The 17,374-nt window shown below is 54.9% G+C and overlaps 1 protein-coding gene across 1 annotated transcript; it reads right to left on the bottom strand.

The window, feature by feature from the left end:
* Nucleotides 1-1,423: 1,423 nt before the first annotated feature.
* On the bottom strand, nucleotides 1,424-17,040 carry CD34 (CD34 molecule). The gene is made up of 8 exons (XM_054294018.1): nucleotides 16,834-17,040; nucleotides 10,476-10,646; nucleotides 9,350-9,618; nucleotides 8,241-8,324; nucleotides 5,493-5,640; nucleotides 5,044-5,090; nucleotides 3,833-3,997; nucleotides 1,424-2,460 (listed from the first exon to the last, which is right to left on the bottom strand). The coding sequence occupies exons 1-8, from the start codon at nucleotides 16,880-16,882 to the stop codon at nucleotides 2,260-2,262; spliced, it is 1,134 nt and encodes a 377-aa protein (XP_054149993.1). The 5' UTR covers nucleotides 16,883-17,040; the 3' UTR covers nucleotides 1,424-2,259.
* Nucleotides 17,041-17,374: the final 334 nt, after the last annotated feature.

Raw genomic sequence — 17,374 nt, 5'->3', positions numbered from 1 at the left:
CGTTGTCCTCCCACCCTGCTGGCAGCAGCCAGAGCCGCACATCCCGCGGGGATCAGCACTGCTGCTGCTCCAAGGACACAACGGAGAAACCGGCCTTTAGTACTTAATTATTTTTCTTTTTCAACCGGGATTATTTACAACGAGATCTGGGAGAAGCAATTCACACCAAAGCAAACAGCCTGGAATATTTTAATTGTGTTTAAGCGACTCTTGCGCCCACAAAAAAAAAAAAAAAAACAAACTAGCCCCAGGTGGTGGTGGATGCTGCTGTCATTGCTTTGAGCACTGTACCAGAAAAAAAAAACCAAAAAACCCAAACATCCCTTCCCTCAGGTGTTCAGCACTGAGAGAAGGTTGGGATGAATTCACTCATGAGGGGGTAGATCAGCTCCAAGGGCCATTTTTGGCTGATTTGGGGTGTGGAGGTCGCTGCTGGTGCTGGTGTTGAACACCACCCTTCCTGGGCTGGCACAATCAGGGCTTTGGCTCCCTAAAAATGTGCTTGGGATGGGGAACAAACCTGCCCAGGGTCCCACTGAGGTGCCAGGAGCTCAGTGTGGGTCCAGCAGTGCTTCCTTTGGGAGTGGGATCAGCACAGAGAGGCGCCAGACCTGCTCCTGCTCCTGGTTTGGTATTTCCCACAGTGAGACCCTGCTCTGTGTCCATATCCCAGCCCTGTGTCCCTGTCCCTGCTCTGTGTCCCTGTCCCTGCTCTGTGTCCATATCCCAGCCCTGTGTCCCTGTCCCTGCTCTGTGTCCCTGTCCCTGCTCTGTGTCCATATCCCAGCTCTGTGTCCCTGTCCCTGCTCTGTGTCCCTGTCCCTGCTCTGTGTCCATATCCCAGCCCTGTGTCCCTGTCCCTGCTCTGTGTCCCTGTCCCTGCTCTGTGTCCATATCCCAGCCCTGTGTCCCTGTCCCTGCCCTGTGTCCCTGTCCCTGCTCTGTGTCCCTGTCCCTGCTCTGTGTCCATATCCCAGCCCTGTGTCCCTGTCCCTGCTCTGTGTCCCTGTCCCTGCTCTGTGTCCATATCCCAGCCCTGTGTCCCTGTCCCTGCCCTGTGTCCCTGTCCCTGCTCTGTGTCCCTGTCCCTGCTCTGTGTCCATATCCCAGCCCTGTGTCCCTGTCCCTGCCCTGTGTCCCTGTCCCTGCTCTGTGTCCCTGTCCCTGCTCTGTGTCCATATCCCAGCCCTGTGTCCCTGTCCCTGCTCTGTGTCCCTGTCCCTGCTCTGTGTCCATATCCCAGCCCTGTGTCCCTGTCCCTGCTCTGTGTCCATATCCCAGCCCTGTGTCCCTGTCCCTGCTCTGTGTCCCTGTCCCTGCTCTGTGTCCATATCCCAGCCCTGTGTCCCTGTCCCTGCCCTGTGTCCCTGTCCCTGCTCTGTGTCCATATCCCAGCCCTGTGTCCATATCCCAGCTCTGTGTCCGTGTCCCAGCTCTGGTGCAGACAGAGGAGCTCTGCCCTTTGCAGAGCTGGGTTTTGCCTCCCTCTCATCCCCCTGGGAGCCCTTTGGAACCTCTCCTACCCCAATTCCTGCCCCAGGCACCCACAGAGCCCTGCCCAGTGTTCTCCATCTCACCCAAGGGATGAATTGCTGGCTCTGCCTGTCACAGCCCCCAGCCTCTGACAGGAGGAGGCTGGGGAAGGTTTTTCCCCTCTAAAAAACCTTTGGGACACAGTCCTGGTATGGTTAAAAGAGAAAGAAGTTGACATTTCAGCCTTCAGTTCCATGTGGGAAGTTTTACACACAGCTTCAGCAAATTCTGCTGGGGTAGGAAATAGAGGAGCTCTAAAGACAGGAAGGGGTTAAATGCCTGGTGGTCTCAGAAGAGGAAGAAATCCTGCACTTAAACATAAAGATGAGATTATAAACAACTCTGTTAACCAAAACTATCTGAAACCTGAGAGGCTTTTGTCGCTGCAATCCCAATTTAACTACTTCGGTCGGCCCTAACATATTGCTACCAGAAACCTGGGCTGCCCGGAGCCAAACTCTGCCTCTGCCTGAGAGCTGGGGAGGCCAAAGGCCGCTGCCATTTGTCCTGGTGTTCTTCTGACAACAAAAGCAGAGAACAGCTGCACAAAACTGTCCTGTGCGGTCAGCGGGAGGAGGAGGAGGAGGAGAAGGAGCCGCTCTCTGGCAGCTCTGTCTCTCCGCGTGCTTTGGGCTGATTTTGGAGTCCTTCACGGGGACGACGATGAGGATGCAGAAGGTTTGCGGTGCGCAGAGCTCTCCTGCGAGCCCCGGGCTGCGGGCGCGGTCACATCTCGGTGTCGGCGGGGCGGCGCTGCCGGCCCGAGTGCCCGTTCTGCGAGGCCGCGGGGCCCGTGCCCTTCCCCGGGCTGCCCCCGTTCACGTTGGGCGGGTTCGGCTTCTCCTGCAGCTCCGCCGGCTCCTGCGAGGGCGACATCAGCAAGGTGTTCCCCTGGCTGCCGTTCTCCGTGTCGTAGGGGTCTTCGGCCTGGGGACACAAGGGACACGGTGAGCAGGGACAGGGAGGCTGGGCTGGGGCTGGGGCTGGGGCTGCCCACGGTGCCCAGGCAGGAGGGACAGACAGACACAGGGCAGGACAGGAGGGACAGACAGATACAGGGCAGGGCACTGCTGGCAAGAAGGGGAGAAGAGGGCCTGAGCCAACGTGGAGCAAGAAAACCACCCAGGAACTGCAGTTTTGGAACTGCAGTTTTGGAACTGCAGTTTTTGGAACTGCGGTTTTTGGAACTGCGGTTTTCCCTGCAGCACCTGCAAGAGAAGCTTTTTGTCAGTTTTTGCTGTTTTCTCCTAACCTGGTTTTGGAGCCACCCTTGCCTTGGGACAGAACCTCTGCTGGCCACTTTGACCAAAGGAAAAAATCACCATCAAATGGAAATTATGGAAATATTCTCTTTTCCTTCCCTTCCCTTCCTTTGAAGGGCAGAGCTGGCTGCCAGGTGTGTGCAGCTCTGCAGGGCTGGGTGCTGCTGTTGCTGCGAGGAGCAGGTGCCCCTGGAGGAGCCAGGGCCTCCAAGGATTCCCCAGATGTTGTTCAGCCCTGGAATTGGCAATTCCCAGCTGGAATCCCCCCAGCAGCACCCAGCACTCTCCTGGCTGGACTCCACTCAGTCTCTTTTCCATGGGTGGGTTGGACACGCCTCACCTGGAGCTGGGCACTGCCAGGGGCTCCCATGGCACACAGTGGCACTGCTGCCAGCCCCAGGGATGCCAGGCAGTGTCCCTGCCCCTGACACAGCATTTCCTAGCTCTGGGTAAATCCTTCCTGGGCAGGAAATGCCCCGATGGCCTCCCAGGACATGCTGGGCAGGGATGGGGAAATCGTGGCCTGGGTTCACTTTACACAGGGTCACATCCCCAAAAATCACTGGAGGGAGGAGTCCTCAGGGCCAGGCTGCCTGGGAAGGGGAGAATGGAAATAGGAAATTTCTGCCTCTTTCTTTCTTGATATGTTTTATTACCGTGGCAGGTGGGGAGAAGTTTCCTTTATTACAGCAGGGGTACAGACACGGGACTGACACAGGAATGGGAATTAATGGGGTGTCTCTGTTAATGACAGACTCGTGAGGGTCTAGGGGCTCTGAGGGGATCTTGCTGGATGAGCTCTGGCTGCTGAGCACAAAGAAGTGTTAGACCTGTTAGATATGAGGAAAGGGGCAGCGCTGCTGCTGCAGGAGCTGATTTTGGAGAGGACAGAGGTTCCCCCTGCCCTGTGCAATGCCCCTGCCCTGCCCAGGCTGGGGGCACCCAGGGGGTGAGTGCAGAGCCCCGGGGGTGGGGATCCCCCTGTGCCGCCCCCGGGCTCCTCTCTAGCCGCGGCTGTGCCACCTGTAAGCACTGACCAGCCTCTGTCCCGCGGGGCTCCAGCTGCGCCGCCGCATCAGGAGACACCCGGCCAGCCCCAGCAGCGCCAGCAGCAGCCCCGAGGTCACCAGCGCGATCAGCGTCCTCCGCGATGAGTCCCGCCGGCCCCCGGGGCCCTCCTTCTGCAGGGATGCTATTCCCAACTGGAAAAAACACAACAGCACAGAGAGCCGCGAGTGGGGCAAACAGGAAACGCTCGCATCTGCTGCACAGGCTTCAAACAATGCTGCTGCCACCTCCTTGGGGAGCTCTGCTGGCCCGGCCCTGCCCCAGCCCTGGCTGCCCTCACAGGCTCCTTCCCATCCTGGAGTCCCCTGGGGCACAGAGAATTCTGTCCTCTGGAGCACCCCTGGGGTTTGGAGCACCTGGCTGAGATCTCTGTGAGCACTGCAGCTCTGCTGCCCCAGCCCTGCCCCAGCCCTGCCCCAGCCCTCAAAGGCTCCTTCCCAGCCTGGGTCTCCTGTGGCACAGGGAATTTTGGCCTCTGGAGCACATCTGGGGCTTGCAGCACCTGGCTGAGATCTCTCTGAGTGCTGCTGCTCTGCTGCCCCAACCCTGGCTGCCCTCACAAGCTCCTTCCCAGACTGGGAATTCCTGTGGCACTGGGAACTTTGGAATTTTGGCCTCTGAAGCACACCTGGGGTTTGGAGCACACCTGGGGTTTGGAGCACCTGTCTGAGCTCTCTCAGCTCTGCTGTTCGTACCCTGGGACACACCTGGGGCTCAGCCCCAGCCAGTGCCAGCCTCAGGGGAGGGCTAGAGGAAGAATTCATTAATGCCAGCCTGGACTTTGGAGAATCTGAGTGCCAACTGCATCCTGAGAGTTACTGCTGGGTCTAACTCTGCTGGGGAAACATTTCAGCATTTACAGAGCCATGGCATGGCTTGTGCTGCTTCTCTTGTGCTGCATCCCTGGTGGTTGGCTCCAACCACAGGATCCCAGGCTGGTTTGGACCTTAAAAATCACCCAGTGCCACCCCTGCCATGGCAGGGACACCTTCCACTGCCCCAGGGCTCCAACCCTGTCCTGCCTGGCCTTGGGCACTTCAGGGATCCCTGCACTCCTCAGGCACCCCCAGACTGGAGGCAGGTCCCAGTCTCAGCACGTCCCCAGCCTCAGCTGAGCAGCCACAGCTCTCAGCCACCTGGCCAGGCACATTCTGCAGCCAAATTTGCTTAAGGGATTTACCTTTTCCCAGTGGGACTTCTGGAGCGTGTTCAGGAGTTTGTCAGGATCTGCAAGGTTCAAAACAGGAGAGCACATCCCACATGTTACACACATTAAATATGTTCATCACACCTTACACACATTAAATATGTTCATCACACATTACACACATTAAATGTTCATCACACACGTTACACACATTGAATGTTCATGACCTTACACACACACACACACATTCCAGCCATGAATCACACCCTCTGCAGCTCAGGGCACCCCAAGGAGCCTGGCTGAGCACAGGGGATGCTCCTGAGGCAGTTCCACAGCCCCAGGGGTGCAGCAGGACCCCAGCAGAAGGAGCAGAATTGCAGAGAGGTTTCTCCTCCCAGGATCTGCCTCACAGCCCTGCCCCACCAGGAGCCCCTGTCCCACTGCCCACACCGTGATCTGAGCCAAGGAATGCCCTCACTGACCTTTCTCTCCTTTGAGGATGAGGAGCAAGCAGTCCCTGTCCAGGCTGGATGGGGTGAGTTTGATCTCGCAGGGGGACTCCACGCTGTGGGTTTTGTTTTCACACACTGCTTGCCATAAATCCGACCCCTTCCTCTCCACAAAGTGTTCCTGCCAAAATTTCAGAGAGGCCAGCCATTAGTCCAAGCAAACTGAGCAATTCTTTGCCTCGGCCGTGCTGGTGGAGGTGTTGTGCTTTCCCATTTGGATTTTGGTGCCCTGCAAAGCTGAGCTGGGTGTCAGACCCTCCCCTCCCACCCCAGCACTGCCCAACACCTTGGAGGTGGAGGTGCTCATTTCTCACGTCTTAACTTAATGAGAATAAATTAAATGCAGGTATTATTAACAGCTCCAGAAAATGGCATTTAAACAAAGCTAAATTTAGGCTCTGAATCGCATGGCAAGTCTCCCCAGTTTTTGGGCTGGAACAACTGAAGAGCTCTATTGTTTCAGAGTCCCAGGCAGGGGCTGGGAAAGGAGGGAAATAACAAAGAAGCATTGAGCCTTCCTGTTTAGGAAATGTCTTCAATGTTTTTGCTAGGTTGCTGATCAAAGGCTAGGTAAAAAACCACATTTCTCACATTTTAGAGCTGCGCTGACTCTGGCGGGGGGGAGAGGAAGAGGAGTGAGGAGCTGCAGCCTTTGTGGGCTGGTTTCTGCATCAGACAGGATGAGATTTCTCCTTGGGGATATTTTCAGGCTCACAGACAGAGCCCAGCTTTGCCAAACCCTGCTCAGCCCCCCTGTGCCCACCCCAGAGCCAGAGCCAGCTCCACTGAGCCCTTACACACATTAAGTATGTTCATGCTGGGCTGGATCCCACCCTGGGGCTGTGGAAGGGAGAATCCCCCTGTCCTGTCCTGTCCTGTCCTGCTCTGTGCCCTCCTCCTCTGCCCAGAGTCATCCCCAGGTCCCTCCATCCTCTGAAACTGCAAAAATCCAGAAACTCCTCCACGGGAGAACAACAAACAAATCATTTTCAGCTGTTTCTATAGAGCTTGGCTCGGGGGAAAGGAAGGCCAAGATGGAACAAGAGACCCAAGTGTGTATTTTCCTTTCTGTGCTGTGGAAAGAACTCATCGGAGTGTCAGAGTTTCCCTTTGCAATTAGCAGCTCCCGGTGCCAGCTGATTGCTCATTTGCCTCGGGAAAGGCCAGGGGGAGAGAGGGACACAGGTCCTGCCAGGACTGCTCTCCTCTGGCTCCAGGTCCTGCCAGCGAGACAGAAACTGTAAGGAATTTAGAGATTTAGAGGAGCTGACATTTTAGTTAGAGATAAGCGTTATTGGAGTGAATTAAAATAAATGGGTAGGCCTTGATGAAGCTAAGAGTTAGTGGGTAACTAATAATTGATTGCTTGTCAGCACAATGTTTGGTTAGCTGGGTTTATAATGAAGAATATAGAAAGTGATAAACAGCTTTTGGGAGCATAAGACAATTGTTTTTAGGAACATAAGACAATTGCTTTTAGGAACATAAGACAATTGTTGCACTCCTCTGTTCTGAAACCAATTGAAGATGAGGAATGGGAGTTCTACCAATGGGTTCATTTGTTATATAAAGGCCAGAACGAGCAAGATTTCATTTACTTCCTCATTTTGGGACCCCTCCCCATGCAAGGGACCACTGACCCATTTCAAGGAACAAACTGCTCATGCTTAATAGCTTTTGAACTAATTACCATAGGAAGTGGGGAATGGGATGTACCAAAGTTATGAATATGCATTTGTGTTTTGGGTATTCAATACTTGTAGAGATAAAAGGACTCTGTAATCATCTGTAAATTGCAGTGTGTATTTGGGAGCTATCCCACAATAAACATCCACTTTCTAGCTCTAAACTGTCAGAGAGTTTTTGTCCATCACCGTTGGATATCGGTACTAGATCAATATCCATATTTTTTAATAAATCACCAGGAGCTGCCTGGTCCCACCTGAGGCTGGGGAGGGCTCTGCTGAGGGGACAGCCCTGCTGTCCATGGAGGGGCTGGACAGCCTGCAGCAAAGCTGACTTAATAAAATAAATAACAATTGATGATTTTCCAGTGTATCCATAGCAAGGAAGAAGACAAGGCCGTCAGCATGGGAACAGATCAGAAAAGACACATGAAAATCTTTGTAAGCTAGACCACATGCATAAGTAGATGCGTACACGTGCCTCATTAAATTTCTGTAAAACTTTTGCCAATCATATTGACGTTAATTTCTTTGCACCAGTGAATGTCCAGCAGGAGAGGTGTTTTCCCCCCACCCCAGTGGGTGATTTAAACCTCCCTCCTCCAGCTTAAACATCCCTGTTCTGTCACAAATTCCCCATTTTTGGTGCTCAGGGCCAAGGACGGTCACAGAGAGCCCAGGATCCCCTCGGGAGCTGTTGGTGACACCGAGCAGCTCCTTGCAATGCCCTGTTTTCTTTCCTAGGGCACTTGGCAAGACAAAAAAAGGCACTTTTGTTTCCAGCAGGGAAGAGGAAGGAGAAGAACAAAGGCAGCTTCCTGTCGGACACGGTGGGAGACGCTTTAGAAGCGGAGCTGAGCCCAGAGCTCAAAGGGAAAAGGAGAATTTGTGCAGCCGGGAGGGCGCGTTTCCCCTGGAACCCTTTGGGGCTGAGACCATCCCCTCCTGCACCAGCCCAGGGGTGACTGCTGGAGCCCCCCACCCCAAAGAGCCCCCAGGGGGATGTGGGTGACCCCAGGGCTGCAGGGACACTCACGCAGGTGCTGGACTCGTTGAGCTGCAGGCAGATGGCCCCGGTGGTGTCACCCGCATCCCTGGCACTGTCGCAGCTGATGGCAGGCTGGAGGGAGAGCACAGGGGTGTTAGAGCCATGTTGGGGCGTCAGGGCCCTGCTGGGGTGTCAGGGCCCTGCTGGGGCGTCAATGCCATGCTGGGGTGTCAGGGCCCTGCTGGGGTGTCAGGGCCCTGCTGGGGCGTCAATGCCATGCTGGGGTGTCAGGGCCATACTGGGGTGTCTGTCAATGCCATGCTGGGGTGTCAGGGCCATACTGGGGTGTCAGGGCCCTGCTGGGGTGTCTGTCAGGGCCCTGCTGGGGTGTCACAGCCATGCAGGGTGTCAGGGCCATGCTGGGGTGTCTGTCAGGGCCCTGCTGGGGTGTCAGGACCCTGCTGGGGTGTCAGGGCCCTGCTGGGGTGTCAGGGCCATACTGGGGTGTCAGGGCCATGCTGGGGTGTCAGGGCCCTGCTGGGGTGTCAATGCCATGCTGGGGTGTCAGGGCCATGCTGGGGTGTCTGTCAATGCCATGCTGGGGTGTCAGGGCCATACTGGGGTGTCAGGGCCATGCTGGGGTGTCTGTCAGGGCCCTGCTGGGGTGTCAGGGCCCTGCTGGGGCGTCAATGCCATGCTGGGGTGTCTGTCAATGCCATGCTGGGGTGTCAGGGCCATACTGGGGTGTCAGGGCCATACTGGGGTGTCAGGGCCATGCTGGGGTGTCTGTCAGGGCCCTGCTGGGGTGTCAGGGCCCTGCTGGGGCGTCAATGCCATGCTGGGGTGTCTGTCAATGCCATGCTGGGGTGTCAGGGCCATACTGGGGTGTCAGGGCCATGCTGGGGTGTCTGTCAGGGCCCTGCTGGGGTGTCAGGGCCATGCTGGGGTGTCTGTCAGGGCCATGCTGGGGTGTCAGAGTGGGAACAGATCAGAAAAGGCCATGCTGGGGTGTCTGTCAGGGCCATGCTGGGGTGTCAGGGCCATGCTGGGGTGTCAGGGCCCTGCTGGGGTGTCAGGGCCATGCTGGGGCGTCAATGCCATGCTGGGGTGCCAGTGTCATGCCCCAGCCCAGCCTCCCCATGCACCCCCCTCCTCACCTGGGGGCTGGTGCTGGCCGTGGGCAGGGCCGTGGTGGCACCAGGGACATCGGGGTGCTCCGAGGTGCCCGCAGGGCTGGGGGTGCCCGAGGTCTCTGCCCTGTCCCCGGGCTGGGTCGGGGGGCTCTGGCTCCTGGGGACCCCCGGGCTGCCCTGGGGGCCCGGGGAGGAGCCTGGCAGGGATGTGGGCGCCAGGCTGGGCTGGGGGCTGCTGTTCAGCTGGCCAAGGATCTCTGAGGATGCCGTGGTGGCCCCGGAGCTGGCGGTGGCTGCAGATTGGAGGGAATGCAGAGAGAAGGGCTCAGGAGGAACCCTGTGAGCTCAGTGTGTGACAGATATTGATCTGTCAGAGGCAGCACCAGGAGTCTTTGGCTGTCCATGGAATGCTCATTAGCCCTGGTTCTGCTAATTCTGCCTAATTACACACACCCACAGCTGGGGGACAGTGCCTCATTTCTGGGTGACATCGGCCACCCCCAGCATCACCCCCAGCTCCTCCCTGGCCCCGAGGCTGCCAGATCCCAAACAACACCAGGGAAAGGCTCCCTGCATCCTCCCATCCCTCCTGAGCCCTCCAGAGCCTGAGCTGGGCCTCCCATCCTGGAACCCCAGACTGGAGGGACCTCAAAGCCCACCCAGTGTCCCCCCAGCCATTCCAGGGACACCTTCCCCTGTCCCAGGTGCTCCCAGCCCCGTCCAGCCGGGCCTTGGGCACTGCCAGGGATCCAGGGGCAGCCACAACTGCTCTGGGAATTCCATCCCAGCCCCTGCCCGCCCTCCCAGGGAACAATTCCTGCCCAAAATCTGATTTAAAGCTCCCTCCTCCAGCTTCAAGCCATTCCCCCTCATCCTCTCCTCCCAAAGGCACTCCCGCAGGTGGCTCCCCCAACATGTGTGGAGAGATAAACATCCCTGAGCTCTTTGTTCTGACCACGATGGGGCTGAGCTGCCTGGGCTGGGTGACCCCAAGTGGGACTTCTTGGTTTAATTTTTTGAATTAAACCTCGTGACCACACTCGGCCTCTTTGGTTGAGAGCCCAAACCGTGCCTTAACCAGCCCCCAGTAAATCTGATTCTGACCACAGAGGCTCCCAGGGATGACAGAGGGAGCCCAGGCAGAGGTTACCAGAGGCTGGCTTGGTGCTGCTGCTGTCCCCCGTGGCCGCGCTGGCGGCGGTGGCAGTGCTGTCCCCGGTGGCAGTGCTGTCCTCGGTGGCAGCGCTGTCCCCCGCTGTCCCTTGGCTGCTGTCCCCTCCTGGGGGGCTGGGGGTGGCCGTGGTGCTCCCGGCAGCGCAGCCTGCGGGGAGAGGAGCTCTCAGGAGCAGAAAAGGTGCAGCTGCCCTCCCAAATTCGCTTCTTCTTGCCCCAAGAATAACCCTTGGGGCACGTCTTGGAGAGTGTGGAAAATGCACGTATTTTATGGTTGGCTTTTGGCAAATATTAAAATGAATGTTGTATGTGTTGTGTTAGAAAGTTGTGTTAATTCTGTGTTAGTTCTGTGTTAATTAACACAGAATTAGTTAATTAAATTAGTGTTAATGCTGTGTTAGTTCTCTTAAGTACTGTGTTAAATATAGTTTTATGTTATAAAAAATGTTAAAATAGAAACTATGCTGTGTAGGATACTTTTTATAAAAGAAAGGACTCGCAGTGAGATAGCAGCCACAGGACACCTGAATCTTTCACAGAAAGAGAATTTATTGCCCCATTATCAGAATAAACGAATTTCTTCCCGCCTCGAAGTTAGGATTTGGAGGAAGAAGCTGACACTGCCCAGACAGAACCCTGTGTTTGAATGGAATTTATGCATCATGTATGAGGTGTATGAATATGCAACTGGCTGTTGATTTTAAGGGTTAATCCTTTGTTAACTGTGTCCTTTTTCGGGCTTATGCTGCCCAAAAAAAGATACCCGGACTGTCCGTAACTCTTTGTCTTTATTGTCGCATATTGTCCTAATTCAAATTGTCCAAATTATTATTCCTCTAATTGTATTACTATTTTTATAACCATATTATTACTATCAAACTTTTAAAATTTTAAAAACAAGCGATTGGCGTGTTTCACAGAGAGGCTCAGGGGTGAAACTTTTCATTCATGGGCAGCAGGGTCTGGTGCAGCCCTGAGGGGCTCCAGGGCTCCCAGAGGAGGAGGAGGAGGAGAGGCTCTATGCTCACCCCAGCCCAGCCCCAGCTCGCTGCTGGATGCACAAAGCTTTGCACAAAGCTCTGGATTTCAGAGCAGTTTGGGTTTGCAATCCTGGGAGGGGAGAATCAAGCCTTGGAAGGGATCACTGGGTGCCTCAGGATAGATAAGTTGGATTTACAGTTGCAGGCACAATCTCAAAGTAAATAGAAACATTCCCACTGGCTTGGGATCAGCCCTGACTCATGAGCGAAAACATCTTTGGAGGTAAAGCAGAATGTTTGGAGGGTGGCTTGCTGTTCTAACCTAAAGTTTATATATTGCTTCCTGCTGCCTTACAGAGATGACACTTCCAGCTTTTCCTTCTGCAATGAGCTGTGTGAGTCAATGAAAATGCATTTCTCCCCATTCCTCAGCTTTTCTCTCTAGGATCTATTCCCACTTTAGCAAACAGCTCCAGTCTCTACCCCAGGGCTCCTGGTGTTTAAGATTCTTATTCAGGCACTAAAGAGAAAATCATACAGAATGTGTTGCTTCATTTGCAGCTGTGCCCAGGGGAGCCCCAGCTCCAAGAAAAGTTACTTCATCCTCCCAAACCACCCTGAGAGATGGAGCAGCTCTGGCAGGTCCTGGGCAGGATCTGCTGCCAGGGAGCAGCTCTGGGAGCTGGGAGATGGGCACTGGGCTTGGCAGGGGCTGCTCTTGGCTGGGTCAGCTCCACAGAGCCTGGAGGGCTTGGGAAGAGCAAAGCCTGAGGGCTCCGGGGTTGGTTTTGGGAAGGGCAAAGCCTGAGGGCTCCGGGGTTGGTTTTGGGAAGGGCAAAGCCTGAGGGCTCCGGGGTTGGTTTTGGGAAGGGCAAAGCCTGAGGGCTCTGGGGTTGGTTTTGGGAAGGGCAAAGCCTGAGGGCTCCGGGGTTGGTTTTGGCTGTGGGTGGCAGGGGCAGAGCTGCTGGTCCTGCTGGGGGAGGCTGGGCAAATGTGGAGCCCAGAGTGATCCTGTGGGGCTGCCCACACTGCTGCTGCCCACCCTGATCTATCCCATCCTGATCTATCCCATTCTATCCATCCTGTCCATCCCATTCTATTCATCCTATCCTATCCATCCCATCCGTCTCATCCATCCTGATCCATCCCATCCACCCCATCCTGATCCATCCCATCCACCCCATCCTGATCCATCCCATCCATCCCATCTTATCCATTCCATCCTGATCTATCCCATTCTATCCATCCTGTCCATCCCATTCTATTCATCCTATCCTATCCTATCCATCCCATCCATCTCATCCATTGTGATCTATCCCATCCATCCTCATCCATCCTGATCCATCCTATCCATCCCATCCTGATCCATCCCATCCTGATCCACTCTATCCATCCTATCTTATCCATTTTATCCATTCTATGAATCCCATCCCATCCCATCCCATCCCATCCCATCCCATCCCTCCCACCCCTCCTGGGCTGCAGCTGCTCTGGGGGCCCTGCTGAGGCTCAGTGCAGGTGTCTGGAGCTGCACTTTGGGTTCTGGCACAGCTTTAGCTCATGGGGGAGAAGTTCCTCCTTCTCCAAGGCAGCTCAGTTCCAGCTGCTGAAGTCACTGAGTTTTCCTGCTGACTTTTAGCAAATGAAAAGCAGGAGGCAGGACTGGTGCCCAGAGCAAGGAGCAGCCCAGAGGCAGGGCCAGGCTTTGGGCAGGGCCAGGCTTTGGGCAGAGCCAGGCTGTGGGCTCAGCTCTGTTAGGCACAGCAGGAATTCTCACATCCCCAGAACAATGCAGCCCTGCCGTGACCTCCCCGAGTGCCAGAGCCACCCAAGCACCTCTGAACTCCTCCAGATGTTTGCAGAGCACCCCAGGTACTCCTCATCAAAGCTCTTTCAGCACTGAATATTGGACTGGAGGCCTGGCTGCTGCTCAGTGCAATTTGGGAGAGGAGCTGTCACTTTGGATTTCTTTTTCTTGCCTTTCTTGGAGCATGTGCAGGACATTTTGCACAAAACGTGGATCGGGGGTTTTTATGAAATCTTTGGGCTCATGAGATAAATAATGATGCAGATGTGGGCTGGATAATCCACGTGGTGCTCAACTGAAGAGGGTTATTTATTGCAGCATGCATTTTTAATGGCTTTATTAAACTTTGTCAGTTTGTTAGGATTGAGGGTTTAGAGTTTAAGCCAAGCTGTTTATTAACCTGGGAGAAATCTTCACCTGGCAATGCAAGCATGTGCAGGAGCAAAACCATGCAGAGATGGGAGAGAAAATTGCACTTCCCAGCACCCATTGTGTTCACCCACCTAGGGTTTAAAAGGTAAATGATTTTTTAAAGATATTTTAATAACGAGGCTTAGGAAGAATCTTGGATTGAATAAAGAAAAGGCAACAATATAAATGTTAAACTTGCTCCAAGACTCATCCCTGAGCACTCAGCCAGGGCCACAGAAAAGCTCTGCAGTGGCAAAGGTTCAGGAAAGAGGAGGGAAGTTTCCATCACTGCATCCCAATCCTGACCTACAGGAACAGGACTGAGGGAGCTGAATCCCACTGGGAACCTCTGGGCAGGACCTGAGATCTGATCCTGCCTCAGATCCCCTGGTTCACCTCTGGCAAGGCCTCTGCTCAGCCTTGGGCTCCTTGGGCACCTGGGCAGCTCCTCAGCTCTGCCTTTAACAGAGATTATTGCAATAAACAGAGTTTGTTCCCCAGCTCTGCCTTTAACAGAGATTATTGCAATAAACAGAGTTCATTCCCCAGCTCTGGGCTGGGATGCAGAAGAGGAGTTCTGGAGCTCTGGGATGCAGGAGAGGAGGGTATGGAGCTGTGGGATGCAGGAGAGGAGCTGTGGGATGCAGGAGAGGACGGTAAATGGACTGTGGGATGCAGCAGAGGAGTTCTGGAGCTGTGGGATGCAGGAGAGGAGGGTGAATGGAGCTGTGGGATGCAGGAGAGGAGGGTGAATGGAGCTGTGGGATGCAAGAAGGGATCTCTGGGTTGGGATGCAGAGCCCTGGGGCCGCAGCCAGCCCCGGCTCCCCCCCAGCAGCCCCTCCAAGCCCTCCAGCCGGCATTACTCATGCCTCTGCAGCTCCCAGCCATGTGGCAGGAATTCAAGCGGGTGGAGCCCTCTTCCCTCTGGAAATATCTGATAAAAACGCCTCCCCTCCCCCTTTTCCTTGGCCCAGACAGGATGTGGGTGTGGGGCCGGGGTTGGGGGCCTGGGAGCCCCCCGAGCTGCCCCAGCACAGCCCAGCTGCTGCTCCCAGCCTGGCCTTGGGGCCGGGGCCTCTGGGGCAGCCCAGCACCTTCCCGGGGCTGGGATTTCTCCTGGCTGGAGCAGCAGCCTCCAAAGGATGTTAAACTCGAGCAGCTGGAAGCTTTAAAGTCTCTTTTTCCTTTCCCGATGTTCAGGACTTTCGTAAGTGTTGCAGAAGGAGTGGAGGAAGGAAAGGACGTGTGAAAATGGCAAGAAAAGAGATTTTTCTAAAAGTCAGGGTTGGCAGAGAGGAATGAAAAACATATAAAGAAGAAAGATGAAAGGTTAAGTGAAAGAGTAAAGTGTTTTTATTAGGTACAAATACAACGCAGCCTCCCAGTTCCACGCTCACTCTGAGACGAGCACAGGACCGCTCTCCATGTGCTTCATCCATCCCCAGCTTTCCAGCACAGGCTGCTCACAGCATCCTCCCGGGGGCTTGGGAGGGGCTGGGAACTGCAGAGCACTCTGCAGAGCAGGGGTGGCTGCAAACCCTTCCTTGGAACTGGGGAGGAACCCCAAGGAACCAGGCAGAGGGGGCAGTTCCAGGGATTTGGGCTTTCCCAGGGGATTTTCCCCATGGAGTTGGACCAGGCTGGATTCTGGATCCTGGCGCTGCATCCCAGAGCCCAAACTGCATCCTCCCCACAGCACAACCCCACACCACACCTGCAGGCTCCTGCCCTGTCCCAGTGTGGGATTTTCCCTGTAAAACCCGTGCCTTTAGCTGGAGGAGCCCTGGCAGCTGCTCCCACCCTCAGCAGCGCTGCCAGGAGCAGCCCCAGCCCAAAGCAGAGCTGGGATTTCCAGGGCAGCTGCTCAAATGGAGCCTTGGATGGATCCTCTGGGACTCCCCACGGGGCTGAGGAACCAGCAGAGCCCCAGGGAGGATTTTTCCCAGCAGTTACAGCAAGGAGAAGCCAAACCCCTCCACCTTGCAGGCAGGAATATCCTGCAGGAATGAAGGGCAGGCACATTTTGCACAAAGCATTAAAGCCTCTGCTGCCCACAAGCTTTATCCTTCCAAAATCTGAGCTTTTTATCCCTTTTCCATCACTTTTGTTTTGTGCTCAAGGTTTGGAGCTGGAGGTTTGAAGCTCAAGCTTTGCCTCACACCTTTGTCTCACACCCTCGCTCGTCTCAGCCCAACCACACAGCCCCGAATGTCATTTTTCTCACATAAAACTGGGTTTTTTATTCAATTCCTTTCAAATTAACACAGACTGGAGGGTCAGCCAGCGGCTCAGGTGAGCAATTTACCTGGGCAGCCAGGGGAGCATGAAAGGAGCTCTGTGAAACAGGAGAACAAAACCCAGTGAATTCCTGCAATAGATCTCCTCGCTCCCATTCGTGTGAGCAAGAAAAAATCACATTTGAGGAGACACCCGCAGGCTCCTGGCTGCTGTCCCAGCACACCAGGCAACACACAGAGCCCTGCTTCACTTTTTTAGTCCTTTTTTATTACCTCATGGCTGTTGGGTTTGGGACAAAAATGATAATATTTCCCTAAAACACAACCCTTTAAAAAGCAGCACCTAGAGAAAATCTCGGCGCTGCTATTCATCGCTTCTCACGATGAATATTTGAAGAGCTGCAATAGGAGATTTTAATATTTATGGAGGCTCATTTGATTTTCAGCAAATGTTTAGTTCCAACCACAAAAACAAAAGCGTGGCTCATTTACACCAGAGCAGGCTGAGAGACAGCTTGAACTGTGGCTGCACTCTGCCTGTGTGCAGGGACACCTCCTCGTGTTACCCAGGAGTTTGTGGGGGGCTTTACCCCCATTCCTGTCCCTTTCTGAGGTTTTGGGGTGGAAATTAACCCCAAACTCGTGCAGAAGCATCTTCCCCCAAGCTGCTGCTCCCAGGAATTTGTTGGGTAGTTTTATCCCCATCCCAAACTCCTGCAGAAGCATCTTCCCCCCGTCTGCTGCTCCCAGGAGTTTGTTGGGCAGTTCTATCCCCATTCCTGTCCCTTTCTGAGGTTTTTGGGTGGAAATTAACCCCAAACTCCTGGAGAAGCATCTTCAGGAGCTGCCCCACGCCCTGTCCCTGCTGCCACCCGGCCTTGGGGACATCAGTACTCACCAGCCAGCTCCAGCAGGCAGAAGATGCAGAGGAGCTGCCCCCACTCCATGGCTGTGGGATTCCCAAAGCCTTTCCCTGCTCCGGGGCAGCTCCTGGGCTGCTCAGTCCCGCAGCAGCTCTGAGCTCATGCGGCTTGGTTGGAGTTCAAGCCTTTGAGATCACTCGAAGCTGCTGGGGTGGGTTTCTCTTCAGGGGTTGTGCTTGTGCTCCGGGACGGCGAGGTGGAGTTTCTGGGCTTTGATTTCCCAGTTTTTATGCAGTTCGTGGCAACCTCGCTATCACTTAGGTAATTTTCTCCTCCCCGCTTTCCTGCCAGCAGCTTCAAAACAAACAAAAGATCAGCCCTCTCCCCAGCAAAGGATCCCAAAGGCTGCCTGGGATTAACTCTTTCCTGAGGGCTGCTGCTTTCCTGTCCAAGGAGGGCAGGGACACAGCCTGGTGCAGCTGGAGGCAGGGACTGCAGCCCAAGCTGCAGCTGAGCTCCCTCAGAGCAGAGCAAGCACAGCCCGAGGAGAGCAGGGATGTGGGGAAACCCAGGTCC

Source organism: Melozone crissalis, unplaced genomic scaffold, assembly GCF_028551555.1.
Source record: "Melozone crissalis strain CALT ecotype California unplaced genomic scaffold, PUWL_Pcris_2 ptg000198l_1, whole genome shotgun sequence".
NCBI lineage: Eukaryota > Metazoa > Chordata > Aves > Passeriformes > Passerellidae > Melozone > Melozone crissalis.
Note: the sequence above shows the minus strand (reverse complement) of the source record. Positions and strands in the feature narration are given on the sequence as shown.

What these genes read in the sequence shown, in the direction of transcription:
- CD34 (XM_054294018.1), bottom strand. Translation starts at nt 16,882, where the DNA reads ATGGAGTGGGGGCAGCTCCTCTGCATCTTCTGCCTGCTGGAGCTGGCT. An exon ending in CTGCCTGCTGGAGCTGGCTG is followed by an intron (nt 10,647 to 16,833) that starts GTGAGTACTGAT and finishes CTCTCCCCGCAG; the next exon opens with GCTGCGCTGCCGGGAGCACC. An exon ending in AGAAGTCCCACTGGGAAAAG is followed by an intron (nt 3,998 to 5,043) that starts GTAAATCCCTTA and finishes TGTTTTTTCCAG; the next exon opens with TTGGGAATAGCATCCCTGCA.